This window comes from Metarhizium album, assembly GCF_000804445.1.
Source record: "Metarhizium album ARSEF 1941 chromosome Unknown scaffold_14, whole genome shotgun sequence".
Lineage (NCBI taxonomy): Eukaryota > Fungi > Ascomycota > Sordariomycetes > Hypocreales > Clavicipitaceae > Metarhizium > Metarhizium album.
The window spans coordinates 245647-262985 of record NW_024467588.1 but is presented as its reverse complement, the minus strand read 5'-3'; the positions used below and the strand labels follow the sequence as shown (position 1 = coordinate 262985).

Here is a 17339-nt window from a genome sequence, read left to right as displayed (position 1 = left end):
ACAATTTTATACCCAACACACACGACCAAGGCGGACTTCACAACCCGCAGTCTCTGGGCGCCAAGGGCGTGACGGCAGCATCGACGTAGCCGAATTCCTCAGCCCGCCCATTCGTAAGGGCATTCAGGGCCGTCTTCCCGATATTGAACCCGTCGCCAGCATGGTCAACAGCCAGAACCTTGATGCTGATGCCGTTGTACTCCAACTTCCAGCAAGTCCCGCAGTTCTGCGAGCCCCAGCCTTCAATGGCCGCGGCGCCGCCAATGTTGGGGAAATTGGGCAAATCGCTCTGCCTCTGGAACCTGGGCATCAGCCCCGTCCTTCCATCCGAGCAGCTAACATCACGCAGGGACCGGTCTGGCCTGTCGTAGCCGCCATCCCAGGAAACTACAGACCCCGTCAGCTACCACGCACGAGCAGGACGCGAAAGACTCGGGGAGTGAATGAATTGGTACCTCGGACCGCCGAAGCAGCAACAGCCATGACGGCGGCGCAAACGACGCTGGACAAGTGCATTTTCGAAACGGCCAAAAAAGACTTTTGGAAGGGAAGCCGTGTCTCACAGAAGGGGCCGTGGATGGGATGCCAATGAAGAACCAGAGCCCTGGGCGCTGATCAACGTCAAGCAGTCGTGCACTCGTCCCTACTCCCGCGGCACCACCGCCTCTTTATATGCCCCGACGCCACGCCAGAACCTAGCTGCGACGACTCTGAAAGCATCATCACGGCCCACGGCGCTCCAGACCCGTCATGAACTCTGTACTCTGAGCTCTCCGCACTCCGGCCAAGACAAACCCCAAAAGCGGAGCCCATGACCATGGGCCCATTTTGAATTCGGACCGTCGCCATCTCCTCGCGGCATGATCGAGGTCCTCCGCCATGACACCCAGTCATACGCGGGGACCTCACTTGGCAACAGCCAGATATCATCGGCCGCATGCACGAAGCGCCAGCTTGGCCTTCGTATTTTCCCAGTCTCACCACCCCCGGCCTGCTTGCTGACCGGGGGGACGAAGTCCCACTGGAGCGGCTGCCGGCGGCATGCGTCAGCGCATCAATTCATCGTACATGGTGCATGCTGGGCCGCTCAGCATTCCAGGGTGCAGCCCGTGGGGTGGGATGCTTTTTCCGCTCTCGCAGAGGATGCAGCCTTCAAAAGGCGCCCATGCAGCTCGGCAAGCGGCAGACAGCTTCGTATTGTGCTTGGAGCTCGTAAAGATATCCCTGCTGGCGGGCTTTGTTTGCAAACAGAATGACGTTTTTGCTTGGGGCCGGGGCGGGGGGCCGTTGAGGATTGCAAGATGGCGTTTATTTTTATTTTTATTTTTATTTTTACTTGTATGTCCTGGCCCGGGCGAGAACATGATCGACGCTGGAGCTCGTGCTCGGAGCTTCGGCCTTGGATTGACAGAGTGGCCTTGGACCGGGTATGACTTCTTTGGGGGATCCCCGATTCGTCGTCTCCTTCAACTCTCTCGTGTCCGGGCATCCAGGTTTGCGGACACGAGCCCAGCTGGCCGTTGTCAGGCAACTGCAGAGGTCATCTGAGGAGAGCAAAGCACAAAGAACTGCGCCCAAGTTGCGAGGGAGTTGGCACGGATCAAGAAGTCGAGTCTGACGCCCCAGAGACGCGCGCTGCCCTAAACGAATCAGATCACCACGTGAGCGTTCGAAAGTATATGTTGAGACAGAAGATTCCTCACCGCCGTGTACTTTGTATACGAGTCTCACGTTAGCGACCAACTTCACTTGGGCAATCGAGGCCACAGTTTCTGCAAATTTATCCATTGAATACCTGGCTAAATATCAAAGGTGCTATGTGGTGTTCCCTCGTCGTCTACTCCGTATTGCCTGCTGTTTGTGCCCATCCCTGAGAAGCCAAAACTTCTGCTTAAACACGAGCCCACCGTGACGTAGCCAACCCCGCTGGAATCGAGTGATCCTTGTTCGAAGCAATACCGTTATGATTCGTCATCTGGGGTGATTGCGCTGGGCTTGCCGCGGCTGTCGGCTCGAGACGACAAGTCGCGACTTCACCGGGCTTCTCGTCCAGCCAGTTTTTGTACTTTGAAACGCTTCTCAGATCAGGTGCAGGAAGTCTTGTAGTTTCGGTAATTCGGCGCGGCATCATGACGCTTTTGCCCAAATTGACAGGAGCCGTGACTCTTGTACCCCCTATGCCCTCAAGTTCCGACGGGGTATATTTTATTCTTTTGCCTCCCGAGTGTGCAGAGTGCTGGCTCACATTCAGCTTTTCCAATTCTGATGCATGATAAGTTACACGGGTTGAACTTGGCTCTCTGTCAAAGCCCTCAAGGGATTTAATCACAGGCTGTGCCCGCCTTCGAGACTCTGCTTTGCGCTTCAATCGCACCAGAATGCGGAGAAGTTCAACGAGGTCAGCTTTCATGTCATCCGTCTCAGACTGGAGGAATCCTCTGGCAAGCCAGTCTTCAATGGCAGTCTCTTCTATATCGGCTATTGCATCATCCGAGAGTAACAACCCAGCAGCAGCAGCCTCGGGTAGAATTTTTTCGATTAGCTCGACAAGTTTCTCAGCTGCATCCTCAATAATACACTCTCTCGCTTTTTGGGTAGAGCGGGACGGAGGCTCTAAATCTACCAGATTCACGCCACCAGCTGCTCCGTTGGCATTGGCCTGTTTGGTAGGTGTCGGGACTGTAGACGGAAGCGTGCTTATCGCTGGCCGCTCCAGATCTGTCGTCTCTGAGGTAGGTAAATGAGATGGCGACTCGATGACAGGACATGTGATATCGAGTGAAGTTTGAGGTTTCCCTGTAGCTTGAACACACGTGGCACTTGTATTTGCTTTATTTTGTTCCGAGTTAGCTTCGCGAATGGCTGCTTGCTGAAGGCTCTCGAGATAGATCTTGAATTTGTGAGCACTAGGAACACTTGGAAACTGGAAATTGTAATCGAAACCGTTCTTCTCAACTTTGGAGCACACACGGCAATGATTTTCCTTTAAATCGGGAGCAAGGAGCTCCAAGACGTTATGAATCTTGTCTTCTTTTCCTGCCCTAGAAAGAATGAGGTAACCCTCATCTGTGTCTTTTCGAATCTTCATAACATATGAGATCTCGAGGAGAACCGATTGGTCCTTTGGATGCAGCAACTTGCAGATTCCACGCAGAACAACATTCTCAAGGTCACGGGGCTTGGGGGGTCGGATAGGAGTGGCCATAGTCACGAGCTCACGACAATCGGGGGACTGGCCAGCAGGAGCTGCTGAGCTAGGAGTTGGGGACGCTGTTGTGCTCTCCTGGCTCCGACGAAGGGTCTGTAGATCGCAGTTGCGGGTAATCAACGTCATGTCCCGATCGTTTGCACTGGTCTCTCGGCCTTTGGGTTTCGACGGCAGTGTTCTTGTGAGCTTGGAGGCACCGAAGTGCCGCACACTCCCACCAGGAGGTATGAGGCTACCAAGTCTGGCCGGTTGTACGTTTTGAAAATTGTTCCCTTTCGTGCCTTTATGTCCCTGTGATTCCTGCCGAATTGTTGGCGGCGCCCTGGAGTTTTGATCATTAGTGAGTGGAAGTCAGGACGGGCGTCGCGCACCTACGTGAGTACTTGATTTCGGTTCATAAAGTCTTGTGCAATCTTCTTTGCCCATGGACGACTATCCTCGACGACGAGGCCGAGCATTTGCTCGGATTCCTCATCATGAATTTGCACTGCCAAACTAATCAGTTTCCGCGCATTGTGCTTATTGAGATGGATGCACTTACCACTCCATTTCGCTTCTAGTCCCTTTTTTAAGTCTGGAGCGATATGACCTGTGCCGTTCCGTCTAGAAGGCGCAAAGGAAGGGCCTTTGCGCTCTTGGTTGCTCAACGGGAGCTCGTCTTGACGTTGACGTCCCAAGTCAGCCTGCTTGACAATGCGAGTGTGAGCGAGTCTTTATGTGAAATAATTGAAGAGCATTGGCATCCTACCATGCAGGCCTGTTGAATAGAATCAGCGTTCATAGCTGTCTTGCTCATTGAGAACTACCCGTGCATTTGTTGGTGATGGAGAGATGGGCACCGAGCGGGCAGAGATCGTGCGTAGTCTAAGCGAAGTTGAAGGAGAGGCAGTGGAAAAGAGTTAATAGAGTCCTGCCATGGTGAATCAACAAACGCGAGAAGTAGCAGCCGGCAAGCTCGAGCCAGACAGCTGCCTGCAGCTGCAACACTTGGCCTACTTGTGCCAAGCTGCTTCATCACTCATCAGTCTGCTCTGGCCACTACCATGATTCCAAAATGCTCTCGAAAAGTCTTTCGCCAGAGATGAAGAATTGAATGTCTGAGATGGATTCACCGCTGGAGGACCCTGTTCGCCTCAAGTTCGAATAAGCGCTGAATCCCTACTTCATGCTTGTGTGCATCCTCTGACAGATGGCGCACCAAGGTCCACGCAAGCTCCGATGTTCGACCCGAGCGTGTTTTGGCCGTCATGAGGTTGGTAAGACGCAAGTCAATCTGGCTTATGGGATAAGCTTGTGGCTCGCATTCTACCTAAAGCCGGTGAGCTGCTTACCCGATGATGTCGGGCGACTTGTCAAATCCGTCTGCGGGTGGACAGTCATGGACTCATGGCCATGTATTTATCCCATAATAAACCCTAACCCTAACACCAAGCCCCCATCGAATTGTTGACCGAGTAGAGCAGCCAATCAGGCTCGTGATGGTCATGATGATACTCTGTACGTCAGCGGGTTGATAGTAGAATCTGGCCCGTCTCCAAGAGCCCGCACCCTGCGGCCGTGCAGATGTCGACTCGGCTCAAAAAGTGTCTTGGTGTGCCTGGCGCACCGAGCATATGCACGAAATACATGTGCGTGGACGAATCCAGCAACGAGTCCCCCGTACAAAGCAACCCACATGTGCATCGTATCCCCCATGGTTCGTCTCAAGTGCCGCCTCTTCTGGCTGGCCCATGGCCGTCCCGTGAAGCGTGAAGCTCACACACTGCCGTGACAACACACCCTCACCCTCGGCCGGCTGGCACGGCTCCCATACACACCGTGCATCATATCATGCATCTGCTTCTGCTTCGCCTTGCCATTGAGACACATCAATACCTGTACGGAGTGTTGTCCGTGAACACCATCCACGCGCACTCGGTGCCGCATGATGCTACCCTCTCGACACCTGATGCCTGATGCCTCACCGAGTCACCACGGTCCGGTATTTGCACCGAGTCCCAGCACCGCGACCCACCTCTGCAAGCTCAGACAGGAGTCACCGCAGCCGGCTCCCTGGCCGTGGCAGTGGCACCACCACCTCAACGTCCACCTCAACGTCAGCTCAACGGGAAGCTCAACAGGTCCATGGACCATGGACCGGCCGGTACATACCCAATGTACTCCAAACGTGATGACTACACGTCGACGGCAGCCCGGGGCCCATGTACAAGATACTTGCAATCATAAAAAGTTGCAGTCTTCCCTTCCCTTCCCGCGCCCTTCCCTCGCACTCCCTCCAGAATCTCCGCCCTCCCCCGAGTCCTCCGCCGTCCACTTCACCACCCGCCATGTCCCGCGTCACCGCGCCCATGTCCAAGATCTCCAGAGCGCTGAGCGCCGCCTCGCCACGGCTCGACGGCTCCGCACACAGCGCCGGCGCAGTCCTCATGCCCAAATACGCTGAGCTGCTGCGCAACCGGCCCAGCGAGCTCTCCGACGTACGTCCACGCCCAATCCACCAGACCACACCACACCACCAAGAACGACTTTGAAAAAAGAAAGCACAAAGCTGACACCGTCACCAGTCGCGCGGCCTCGCCACCGCCCACCGACCTACACCCCAGCCCTCCCTCGCCAACCGCTCCAAGCCGCTCATGCAGACCTTCCACTCGTCCGCCCCGGGCGCCTCCGTGGCTCACACCGCCGCCGCACACATCGACGCCGCCGTCCTCCCGTCGCCGAGCCTCCTCGCCGGCTCGTCGAGAGTCGACCACGGCCCGCGCGTGCCCCTTCTCCCGGACAACTACGGCGCCGCCCACACGCCCCCTGCCTCCGAGGCCGCTGCCAGGCCGGAGGTGACGATTGTCGCCGCCGACCCAGACAACGTCGTTCCGGGGGCGCCCTTGTCCGGAGTCGAGGGCATCGCCTTGGACGGCGTCGAGCTCAAGTTCCTGTATCAAGACCCCGGCCAGCCGGGCGCCCACGAGAGCAGCAGCATGATCCGTGACATCTGGAAGGGCATGGTCGAGGACGTGTTTGGCGGCGCCCCCAGCAAGGCCAAGGCCAAGGCTGGCTGATTTCGGCGGCGCCTCTGGCTCTTGGGGATGGCCTGGCCAGGCGCCGGGGAACCAAGGGCCTCTGCGTTTCTGTACAAAGCGTTGTCGTTTGAAACCACGGGGCTATAGGACGTTCTGATAATCTAGGTGCGTGCGCTAGTGCAGCCGCACAACTACCAATTGCGACATTGTCATCTGTGATGCCGGCATGTCGGCGGGAGGCAAGGGCAAAAGAAATGTAGAAAATTAGCCTACTCGTTTGCTTGTCGAGCTCTCGACAGCGATTATTTCAACATGTCCCTGTGCGTCCGTCGCTGTCACCAGCAGCAAGCAAGAGATGCTTGATGCAGTTTTGCGCCCCTGATAATACAACCGCTGGTGCCTTGTCGGAATTCTCATCCCAGCTGACCGGTCCGGTCCCCCTGTCCCCCACGCTTGGTCCAAGCCCATGATGCGAGGCCCGTTGTCGGAGCCACCTGCCATCTGCCATCTGCCATCTACCTCTTCTTCATCGACGGCCTCGGCTTGCACTCGTCATTGGTTACCGGGTGCAGCATGACCTTGATCGGATAGCTCTGGGTGTTGTGCTGGTAGCCCTTGCTCCAGTCGTAACTAACGGCATACGCAAAGATGCTACCGGTTTTGCTAAACGTCGTCGCCGTGATGCTGCCCCCCACATTGGGATAGCCCTTAAGACGATGCTTGGCATCCTTGTCCCAGAAGTGGAACGTGCCGTCCGACCCGGCCGTGCTGAAGGTGCCGTGGACGGGGTGGAACGAAATGTCGTTGACGGCATGGACGTTGACGACGTTGTTGACCGCGGGGTCTCGGTGGCACTTGAAGGAAAAGTTTGAACTATGCGAGAAGAAGATGTTAGAAACGGGTGGTGGGAGGTGGCTGCTGGACCTTGCGTGTGCGTCTCCCGGTGTGCGGCGTGGACGGGATCCAAAGTTGGAACGGGGTCGACATTACCTCGAGTCCTTGTCCTCGACATACTGAATGGCACACCGGCCCTCGATGCTGCCGAGCGCGAAGCCGGCCGAGTCGGTGAAACAACTGACAACCCGTGTCTGCCACTTGAGCGGGCTCTGCAAGGTCTTGTAGAACTTGGAAGGGTTCCTGAGGTCAATCACGTTGAGGTACCTGTCTGCCGTGCCGACGACGCAGAGGTTGTCCTTGACGTCCATCGTGTATACACGCTCCTGGCACGACACCGTGGCTGCGGCCTGGCCCTGTTGCCTCAGATCCCAGTACTTGACCGTCTTGTCCCACGACCCGGATACGATCATGGCCGCGCCGCCGCTCTCGAAGAACCGGCACGTGCGCGCCGGTTGCTCGTGCGCGCCGATGACGATGTCTTGCTGGGACGCCAGATCGCACACCTTGATGTTTTTATCTGCACTGGCCGAGGCTACCTTTGTGCCGTCCTGTTTGCGCCCGAGTCTGTTAGCACACGTGGCATGTTCACACGCTCACAACACAAGGCCGGAAAAGGGTGCCCACCTTTGAAAAGTCACAGTTCAACACGGGTTGTGCGTGCTCGTATGCGTGTCGGCCTTGACTCTGGCCGTTCTGGGCGATTTCGTAGATGCGGACTTTGTTGTCCCAGCTGGCAACAGCCAGGTAATCAGGACCATTGGGAGCCGGTGAAAATGAGAGATCAGAGATGGAATCGGTAGGGGGATCGCTGAGAGCCACGTCCGACTTGAGGTCGCCGACGCTGTTAGTCGTCGCGGAACTCGTTGTGGTTCCAAATATTCCCGACATGGTGTCTACTGCGCCGTGTCGGTCAAGATTCGAAATGCAGTGGTCCTCTCGCCGTCGCGAGCACGATGGTTGCGCCCGCCCGGTGGTCCGACTCCTTGGCTACAGTCGCCTGAGACCCTCGCTGCAATGTTCGCTCGAGGTGAATCGTGGTCGGCTCGTCCGCAAGCTCCCGAACAGACGCGCACGGTAGTGGTGAAATAACTTATAAAATGTGTGACAATGTCCAATGTCACGGTGAATTCTGGGTACGACGAGGCGCCAAGCTCCTAAGCCCAATCCAGACGCTTGATTGGTCCACTTGACAAGCGGAATACGTACAGGTTTTGGGGCAAAGGAAAAGTGGAGCCTCCTGGCTCGATAAAACTTCACCCCTCGAGCTTGACGTCTTTTTTCTTCTCTCCTTTCTTCCCCACCCCCTCGCTCAACAAATCGCTATTCGAAGCTCACGCACAGAGACACTTGGCCTCGGCCAGCGTCTCGCCATTGAGGTATTGCTTTGGGAGAAAGTCCCCGGACGTCTCTCCTCGGAGAGCTTGCGGAAACGCGCCGCCATAGAAGCACTGCGGCTGACCTTTTGCGTCTTGGCCTTCATCGTGGACCATCCGCCCTACTCGTCGCTACGTCCGCGCCTTGCGGGTCTCTACTAGAACCTAGTCGCATCTCCCGGCCCCTCTGGATGAAGATATGAGTCCGCGTCGGGATGGTGTGGCTGGGACTTCTGGCAGTAGACCAGCAGGTTTGGATGGCGGTAGCCGTGGATGACGCGGAGTGTGGCATCGGTCGCTGAGGATTTTTTGTCGAGGTCGATAGGTATGCGATTGCTCGGTTTACCGGGTTACTCGATGGGGCTTATTCTTGAGGCGAGGGGGTCACCATCATGGCTCGCCATTGTTGATGGTAGTGCCAAGATGACTTTTTTTTCACATTCTGAACTTCGCGGGAAGTTTTCTCATCTGGCATTGCTGCTTTAGATGGCTGGCATTTCATATGATGAAGACAATTATTAGAGTCAAGCACTGAGGCTGGAACAATCCTTGCCGATGCAGACTTTGTAAACAAATGTCTCTGATGAATCTTCTTTTTACGTTGCTTTTGCCGATGCAGACTTTGTAAACAAATGTCTCGGACGAATCTTCTTTTTACTTTGCCTTTGCCGATGCAGACTTTGTAAACAAATGTCTCTGACGAATCTTCTTTTTACTTTGCCTTTGCCTCTTGCACAAACATGGTAAGAGGTCGTTTATTTATGCTGCTCTGCCCGTCCATCCAGCAGCGTACATTTTTTTTGCGCACCAAAGTCTGAACTCGCGCTGCGGCATACAACACTGCATTGTGGCACATGGAGACGGTTGTGACATAGTTATTTTGCTATTACATCCTCGTAGGCCCTGGGTGCAGCTGGAAGTATCCTCTCCACAGGCGCTGCAACAGGGCATCTGAATCCCACTTCTTCGCCATGGCTCGAAGCCAAGGACAGTTGTTGCCGTACGTTCTGAGGACCTTTTGGGACTGCCCTGCATAGTTGATGTAAACGTAACCCCCAAGGCGCTTGTCCTTCCTCCCAAGAGTTTCAATCTCGCAGAGAAATTCACCAGCCGATGTTTCAACAACAGAGCGTCGACCCAACGCGCAGACACCTGCACCATCATGGGCGGACCATCTTGAGGATACAAACCGAGCGAGTTGCCTCCGTTCTGCTGCATCTTTTCCAGGATATTGTCCGTAATCGGCTGATACACGAGATACGGCGTCAACTGCCTGCTCCCAGCAGTCTCCATCACACGAGACACCCAATCCATATACATGGCACCGATAACAACGACACAGAATCAACTGCGACAGTCGTGTCCCACCGAGTAGCCCTTCTGCCAACCGGCTCGTCGATCAGTCGGCAGACCGTCGACATATTAGTTACCCACCAGGGTCTTGTCCAGGACAAGCCCCGGGAGAGACGTGAACCCGTCAAGTACAGCCAGTGTGGTATCGGCAGCAGGGGGGTTCGCGTGAAAGAAACTCACCAAGAACAACCAACGCCTCGAAGCCTGGTCGTGCGTTTGAACAAAGTACGCATGGGCGCCAGGATCGGTGGCCAGGTCCCTCGCAGCCAGGCTTGCCATGAGAGGCAGGATGGTCTGGTTCGCGATGATGCTGTCAAACTCCAAGGACCGGGCCCACAAGTCTCCCTGCTCAAAGTACGCCGGGAAACCTCGTGACGATGCCCCAGTTCGACCCGCCGCTGCCGCGAAGGGCGCGGTACAGATCGGCGTTGCTCGCGGCATTCGCATTGACGACGTCGCCCGACGAAAGGACGATTCCAAAGTTGCGCACATTGTCGCATGCCAGCGGTCTCCAGGGCCTACGGAGACCGTCTTCCTGTCCGGGGACACGGTGATTTCGTTGAGGTGGGCGAGGTCGACAGTCACCCCGTCGTGGATGTTGGATCCGCCGGGGAAAGCTGTGTGGCCGGCGCCCTTGACTGAAAAGGGGGCATTGAGAGACGCAAGTGTCTTCGTGATGTGGGACACATGGCGTGTTGACCGCGGCGTGACAAAGCATTGCGGCCGAAGCGCCGACTGACGAGCTGACCAATATGTGTTTGAGAGGTCGTAGCCGGGAGAATTGCGTACGTGAACGTTGCCGGGGAGGGTCTTGGACAAGTCGTTGCACTAATCAAGAGTTGGCCGGGGAGATTCAACATGTATTATGTAGAGGACCTTGGCTGGCAGTGGACGTAGAGCTTCTTGGACTGCCGCCCTTCCATCTCTGGTGAGGCATGCCGTCGGCCATACAGCCAGTGCCAATGCCAGTGTACATGCTCGTATCATCATCTGAAGATCTGGTTGGCATGTTATCGACGTACGTGTCAATTTTTGTCTCAAAATCACTCAAATTGGAATCTCTGTTTCTGGGTCACACTCGGCCTTATATGCCCCATCACAACGTTATCCTTTGGCCGAGCTTGGCGTGCCCTGCATGCAAGCACTTACCAGTTCCTATCAGACGTCAGGAACCGGCGCAGAGGGCATGGCCACGGGATGGGATCCGACGTAGTCAGTTGTCAGACATGATGCCTTGGACGGCGACCAAGGTCATGAGTGAGGCGGCATCCGTGGTTCTCATAGCCCCTTGACCTTGGTGTCGGCCAGCCGTTCGTTGATGCTTTTGAGGCCGCCGAGTCAGATATGCAAAATGTCGACCCGTTTGGGCTCATCTGTCGTGTCAAGCTTCAATCCTCTGGTGTCTGCTCGGCCAATGCCATTCCTGTCGAGCAAGGGGAGGCCGCTGCCAGCTGAGTGTCATGTACTGCGGCTACAACCTGCTCAGACGAGGTACCGCCCGGTCCTGATTGCCACGCCTATCGGGCAAGAAAATGTCATCTGATGATGCTCAGGGAGGTACGAAACCTTGATCGAGGATTCCGTGTCGGCAGCGTGTGCGGCGTCGCTCGCACCGGGCAAAAGGGGTAAATTGGGTACTCTGACTGATCAGGCTGCAAGTTATTGGTCTTGAAGAGAGGAGATTTTTTCGGTGTTTGCCGAGGCAAGAGCGTTTTGCGACTTGAGCACTCGTATTCCCGGCGAGAGGAAGAGATTGTGTTAATCGTAGCGCTCAAATAGGCCTCCACCGACTTGTTTTAAGCTGTGGAACAATCCTTCTCTCTCCACAGATCGCGCCTGTCGAGTACATTTTGTGAATTTCCCCCCTGTGAAGATTTGGTTGATTGACTGGTCCAATCGGGGATTGGTCTTTGGTCTTTGGGGAGGCCGAAGCCCGGAGTGATAGACTGGTACTCCGTAGTTTGTCATTTTTGCTTCCGAGCGAGCGCCCGCTGATATCGGCAGAAGACGCAGATGATTCTCATTGAGCAATGAATCTGGAGCGTCTCATCTCTATACTCACATGCGAGTGATGCCCTGCTTGGAGGATTGTATGGCAACATGCAATCATCTGCAAGTTATGGCCATTAATCTACGGAGTATAATACCAGAGACAAGGGTTATGCTGCGTGAGTTGTTGGCACGTCGTGAAGTGACATGACTTGGACCCCGACTGCCTTGCAGTACTCCGTACTGCAGATCATATGTATTTCCACACATGGCAAAAAAGACAACGTGCAAGGTAAGCGAGCCGCTGCTCTCCGGCGGCCGGGTAAGTCGGCTTCTCTTTGTCTGAAGACAAGATTGATAGGAAGCACACCGGGCACCGGGCACCGTGAAGTCCTGCCGGCGTGACCAAACCCGGCGAAGGAAGCCCCCCTCCACGAGATGTGTATTGGGACTCGGAGTTGTGTAATGTTTTCAAGGACGTTGACCAGGTCTGTCTGTGGCTGCGGGCGAATCCATCGGGCGCCATGCTAAATTGCCCCTGTTGACGGGCAAACCCACTTCGCTGATGGCTAGAAGGAAAATCGTGGCGTACGGGCTGCCGCCATGTTCATATTTACTCGGACAATGCCGATGAAGCCAGGCGCGTCGACACAGGCGTGTCGCGATCAGCTGGGTTTGGCCATCCTTTGACGACACTTGATTTCATAAGACTCCAACAATCGGCGCGAGTCGTTATCGAGAGCTTCCGCGCCTCCATTCTCCAACGCCCTTGCGATCAAGTCAACCCCTTCCTGGTAGCGACGGAAAAAGTAGAGCTCCTCGACTGCATGAACGAGCTCCTGGGTGCGCATCTTATTGGGGCCCGGCTGCAGAGGCAGGGCTACGTTTTTGTGAATCTGCATACGGAGCAGTCAGACTCATGGGTTCCCGGATTGAATCAACAGCGCGGCCGAATCAGCCAGGGTGGTGGTGATGGTGGTGTCATGGGGTGACTCACGTCCCCGTTCTCGACTCGGACACGGTACTGCCGCTTCACAGCTTGAAAGTCATCTTCTGTCTGGCCAGTCCGGTCGGCCTTCTTCTTGATGGCATCGACTTCGTCGTCGGAGATTTGGATGTTGAGAATGCCGTCGTCGTGGTCGTCCATTGTGGCGGTGCGCGGAGATGAGCAAAAGGGTTGTGATGACTTGATGGCTTTTTTTTATCTCTTGCTTTTCCATTTTTCCTCGCCCCACCTGCACCCAAGGTCAACAATAACTACAACAATACGCACCAAGGCGGCGTCAAATGCAGCGCCAGCGCCGGCGCCATCTTCCTTTTCTTCCTCTTCTTCTTCTCCTCCCCCCAGCAGTATCCGCAACAGCTCCCATGCCCGTGTTGGCGTCGCCGTCAATCAACTTTGTCGCCAAATGATGTGTCAGATTTCCGGCGTCCAGACCATAGGATGTGTACTGATATTACTACCGCCGCGTGATCCGGGCCGCAGTTCGATGCAATGCGCAATGCTTTCAGTCGTCAGCCCCCTTCGCATCGCGTGCCCAAGGCCGGAGCACGCAGCCACAGCTATGCCGTCATTGGAGAGCCGCACTGATGTTGGGGAATTCACGCAAGCCCCGAAACCACAGAGGTTCTCGAGAATCGAGAGGGCTGCATGTAGACCTGTCAGGTAGGGCTTTTGCTGTGTTGAGAAGAGATGGCTGTCAAGAAGAACCAGGATCAAAAACCAACCCCAAACAGCCTACATCTATCTATATGATACAGACGGCCCCAATCCTCCTCAACCTTTGAATCTCGCACACGTCTGCCAAGCTAGAATACGCGCAGAGCACTCCCTAGAGACGCTTTGATCCTGGGTTCCTACACGCACCGTCGCCCGTCATGGCCGACCCTGGCTCTTCGCCCTTCAACGCCAGTTCGGTCGACCTCGACAAGACACCTCGGGTCGACATCGTTTGCTACCTCAGCGGCAGCAGCAACAACTACGACGACAGGCTGGGCCTGCGCGTCGCATCCATCTTTGTGATCCTGGTCGTCTCCACGGCGGTGACCGTGTTCCCTGTCCTGGCCACGCGGATCCGGCGCCTCAGGATCCCCCTGGCCGCCTACCTGTTTGCGCGCTACTTCGGCGCCGGCGTCATCATCGCGACTGCGTTTGTGCATCTCCTCGACCCGGCCTACGAGGCCATTGGGCCCGCGAGCTGCGTCGGCCTGACGGGCGGCTGGTCGACGTACTCGTGGCCGCCGGCGATTGCGCTGGCGTCGGCAATGGTCGTCTTCCTCATTGACTTTGTGTGCGAGTACCACGTCGAGAGGCGGTACGGCGTCGCCCACGGGGCCGTCGAGAACATCATCACCGACGCGCCCGCGCCCGCGCCCGACGCCGACGCCTCCCCCGCCTCGCGTCTGCGCAGCGAGAAGTCGGACAGCGACCTCGAGGAGCTGGCGCACCTGACTGGCGACTCGGGCGAAACCCACCGCGCCTTCCAGTCGCAAATCTCGGCCTTCCTCGTGCTCGAGTTTGGCGTCATCTTCCACAGCGTCATCATCGGCCTGAACCTGGGCGTCGCCGGCGCCGCCGACTTCAACACCCTCTTCCCCGTCCTCCTCTTCCACCAGTCGTTTGAGGGTCTGGGCATCGGCGCCCGCCTGAGCGTCATCCCCATCCCCACGCGGTGGCGGTGGTTGCCGTGGGCGCTGTGCCTGGCATACGGCCTGACCACGCCCGTCTCCATCGCCATCGGCCTGGGGCTGCACGACACGTACCGCGGCAGCTCCTACACGGCCAGTGTCGTCTCTGGCGTGCTGGACTCGGTCTCGGCCGGCATCCTCATCTACACCGGCCTGGTGGAGATGCTGGCGCGCGACTTCATGTTCAACCCGAACCGCACCCATAACAAGAAGCGGCTGGCCCTGATGCTGCTGTCGCTGTGCCTGGGATGCGCCATCATGGCCTTGATTGGGCGCTGGGCGTGAGCGGGCGAGCGAGACCGTTGACAAGAGGGGAGATAACCCCCGGCATGGCTTGGAGGCTGGAACAGGCGAGTTGATACCCTCGGATGATCAGACAACCCAAGCATTTGGGACCAGCATGATCGGCCCGGCGCCCTCTTGATTGAAGCGGAACAAGCACAAATCGCAGGACGCGTCAATGCCGCACGTGTAGGTTGGAAAGAACGGGAGCGTTTAGAACAAAGACAGTACATGCCAAAACGTACAGTATACATGGGGCGGACGTGGGCTTGGTAGACACGCAATCTCTCAAAATGTCCCTTCTTTGCCCATAGATTCCGCCCGTGGTCCGCCTTGCACCTGATGCGCTACGCACGTCGTGCAGACGCGGCGACGTGATTCGCGAATAGTACTCCGTAGCAGAAAATAACTCCATGCTCTCCCAAAGAGAGTCAACCACGCGTCACCGGAGGCAGCCCAATCTAGGCGAGACGGCACTTCTACACAAAGAACAGAAGCCCGCAGTCCTCCTCCCATGGCCGCACAATGGAAACACTCAAAGACATTTGATGCGCGGTGCACTTCGCACAGGACTCGGTCTGGCAAATCGATGTCGCATGTGTGTACTCCGCGGTAAGACCAGGAACCACGTCCAGTCCATGCATAATCCGCCGCCCACGGATGGAAATGGAAACGCTCAAGGGTCTGCCGGTTCGCGCTTGGGCCACTTGTCTTGTCAAGCTCGATGGGGGTTCCTTAGGAATGCGGTCATGAGCCACGGGCCACGGCACTTGACTGCAACTGATGAGAAAGACCAGCCAGCCAGGCCCTGTTGGGAGATGCAAGGTCCGACTTGTCAACTGAAAGACGCACGGGACGCTGCGCAACCCACGATTTGCGTCTCGTTCCAGCCCCGGAGGAGGATTCGGCACTCGCCTTTCAACAATGGCAACCGGCCTTTGTGCCGAAACGTGTCAGGATGCCAGGTACACCGCGTCTCAAACCAACGGACAAGCCGCAAAACGAGTCCGAGGGTTCGCTCCCGCCTCCGCGGCAGCCAAGTAAAGCAGGATGCTTCTTTGTAACCAGCGCAGGGATTCGAGGCGTCACGCTCTGCGCTGGCGCGGCCAGTCAATGTCGCGGCTATAAGTAGGGCAGAAGTTCTTGTCTTGTTTGAACAGAGTCTAAGCACTTTTCAGCGTCGTTTCCAATCAAATCACTCAACAGCCCGTCTACTCAACATATCAGCTTCTCTTAGCCACCATGAAGTTCGTCGTCGCATTCACTGCCCTCTTTGCCGGCCTGGCCGCGGCCCAGTTGGACCTCAACCGCCGAGAGGACCAAAAGTGCATCGTGAGCATGGCCGTCTCTGCCACACAGACATGCTGAAGCTGAGTACTTACTGAAATGTGTTGTAGGCCGACAATCAGGAGTGTACCATCAAAGACGTACGTTGCGATTGCCCTTTTCATAGGAATTGACATCCGCTAACCAACACATAGCTTTGCTGCAGCAAGTTTTGCCTCGTCCAAGAGGGTCAGGAAAAGGTGAGTCGGTCCTCAGACAGCCTTCGTTTGCGGGGCGATCAGAACGCTGAGCAGACAACGACATCAGGGCGTATGCAAGTAGAGATGGGAGATGGCAATATCAGATCATTGGCAGGGACCAGGCAAAGCCCTGGTTGCGGTATCGAGGCCAGGGATGTTATTTCTGAGCGGTGGCCGCGTCGTCGTGCTGCTTTGGTTCATGTTTTGCCATTTGGTCTTTTGTCTCTAGTTCATGTTTTTGGAACAGTGTGTCGAGTTCACTAAAATCGAGGGAAAACCCGACGTTGATTCGTGATGGCTTGTGTGATGCCAACCCGTGGCCATTCCGTTCCTGGATTGTGATGGTGAAGGCTCCGCATGCCTCGCCAAGCTTCATCGTGCCGTTTGCCAATCTCTTGAGGAGCTTGATAGCAGCGAGCTGCAATAATGTTTCGTCTTCCAAACTGTGCGGTGATGCGGGATTATTTGGCAACAAAGACTGAGATAATGTGAACTAGAGAGGCATCTTGGCCTGGGAAGCGAGTATCGTCTGTCGTTCAAGTAGCAGCTCAGATCCTCCATGCAGTGTTGCCATGGCCGACAAACATTTCTTTGACACCTAGGATACTAGCCACTATGTCCAAGAACGAATTTGTCACCACTTGAATGTGAACATCCAGGCCACGGACCACTGGAGGGAGACGGCCTTTGTCGGCCTCGGCATCGCCTTGGTCTTCAAGTCCTCGTTCAGCCAAGGGTCCGTTGACCCCATCTGCTTGTTGGTCTCGTTCATCTCGGTGTTGTTGCTGATCATCTTGGTCATCCGGTAGTCGGCCTGCTTGTTCTGCTTGACCATGTTGACGATGGTGATTGTAAAACAGGCTTTGTGTGACGAGCCACTTTTTGTGTGCGTCAATACCCTCTGTCGCCTGAGAATGGTTCACGGCTGAGGCGCGACGCCGCCACCGGGCGCTGAGCCCCACTGCCGTCAGGCGGCTTGAAGGGGGGATAAGGAACTTCTAATTTT

The 17339-nt window shown here is 56.1% G+C and overlaps 9 protein-coding genes across 9 annotated transcripts; 4 read left to right on the top strand and 5 right to left on the bottom strand.

The window, feature by feature from the left end:
* Window positions 1-37: 37 nt before the first annotated feature.
* Window positions 38-483, bottom strand: MAM_05535 (secreted insect toxic protein; the record flags this gene model as incomplete). Its single annotated transcript, XM_040824333.1, has 2 exons — window positions 38-387; window positions 456-483. The coding sequence occupies 2 exons, from the start codon at window positions 481-483 to the stop codon at window positions 38-40; spliced, it is 378 nt and encodes a 125-aa protein (XP_040677658.1).
* A 1408-nt stretch (window positions 484-1891) lies between these two features.
* Window positions 1892-3989, bottom strand: MAM_05534 (uncharacterized protein; the record flags this gene model as incomplete). Its single annotated transcript, XM_040824332.1, has 4 exons — window positions 1892-3530; window positions 3584-3695; window positions 3750-3891; window positions 3957-3989. 4 exons carry the CDS (start codon window positions 3987-3989, stop codon window positions 1892-1894), a joined length of 1926 nt encoding a protein of 641 aa, XP_040677657.1.
* Window positions 3990-5535: 1546 nt separating this feature from the next.
* On the top strand, window positions 5536-6264 carry MAM_05533 (uncharacterized protein; the record flags this gene model as incomplete). The annotated part of the gene is made up of 2 exons (XM_040824331.1): window positions 5536-5685; window positions 5773-6264. 2 exons carry the CDS (start codon window positions 5536-5538, stop codon window positions 6262-6264), a joined length of 642 nt encoding a protein of 213 aa, XP_040677656.1.
* A 476-nt stretch (window positions 6265-6740) lies between these two features.
* MAM_05532 (Poly(A)+ RNA export protein) lies at window positions 6741-8010 on the bottom strand (the record flags this gene model as incomplete). The annotated part of the gene is made up of 3 exons (XM_040824330.1): window positions 6741-7098; window positions 7216-7670; window positions 7747-8010. 3 exons carry the CDS (start codon window positions 8008-8010, stop codon window positions 6741-6743), a joined length of 1077 nt encoding a protein of 358 aa, XP_040677655.1.
* Window positions 8011-10155: 2145 nt separating this feature from the next.
* On the top strand, window positions 10156-10587 carry MAM_05531 (uncharacterized protein; the record flags this gene model as incomplete). Its single annotated transcript, XM_040824329.1, has 1 exon — window positions 10156-10587. The coding sequence occupies one exon, from the start codon at window positions 10156-10158 to the stop codon at window positions 10585-10587; it is 432 nt and encodes a 143-aa protein (XP_040677654.1).
* A 1915-nt stretch (window positions 10588-12502) lies between these two features.
* Window positions 12503-12984, bottom strand: MAM_05530 (uncharacterized protein; the record flags this gene model as incomplete). Its single annotated transcript, XM_040824328.1, has 2 exons — window positions 12503-12733; window positions 12835-12984. The coding sequence occupies 2 exons, from the start codon at window positions 12982-12984 to the stop codon at window positions 12503-12505; spliced, it is 381 nt and encodes a 126-aa protein (XP_040677653.1).
* A 731-nt stretch (window positions 12985-13715) lies between these two features.
* MAM_05529 (zinc transporter protein) lies at window positions 13716-14810 on the top strand (the record flags this gene model as incomplete). Its single annotated transcript, XM_040824327.1, has 1 exon — window positions 13716-14810. One exon carries the CDS (start codon window positions 13716-13718, stop codon window positions 14808-14810), a length of 1095 nt encoding a protein of 364 aa, XP_040677652.1.
* Window positions 14811-16049: 1239 nt separating this feature from the next.
* Window positions 16050-16415, top strand: MAM_05528 (Gurmarin/antimicrobial peptide; the record flags this gene model as incomplete). Its single annotated transcript, XM_040824326.1, has 4 exons — window positions 16050-16139; window positions 16205-16234; window positions 16289-16333; window positions 16401-16415. The coding sequence occupies 4 exons, from the start codon at window positions 16050-16052 to the stop codon at window positions 16413-16415; spliced, it is 180 nt and encodes a 59-aa protein (XP_040677651.1).
* A 552-nt stretch (window positions 16416-16967) lies between these two features.
* Window positions 16968-17168, bottom strand: MAM_05527 (uncharacterized protein; the record flags this gene model as incomplete). Its single annotated transcript, XM_040824325.1, has 1 exon — window positions 16968-17168. One exon carries the CDS (start codon window positions 17166-17168, stop codon window positions 16968-16970), a length of 201 nt encoding a protein of 66 aa, XP_040677650.1.
* Window positions 17169-17339: the final 171 nt, after the last annotated feature.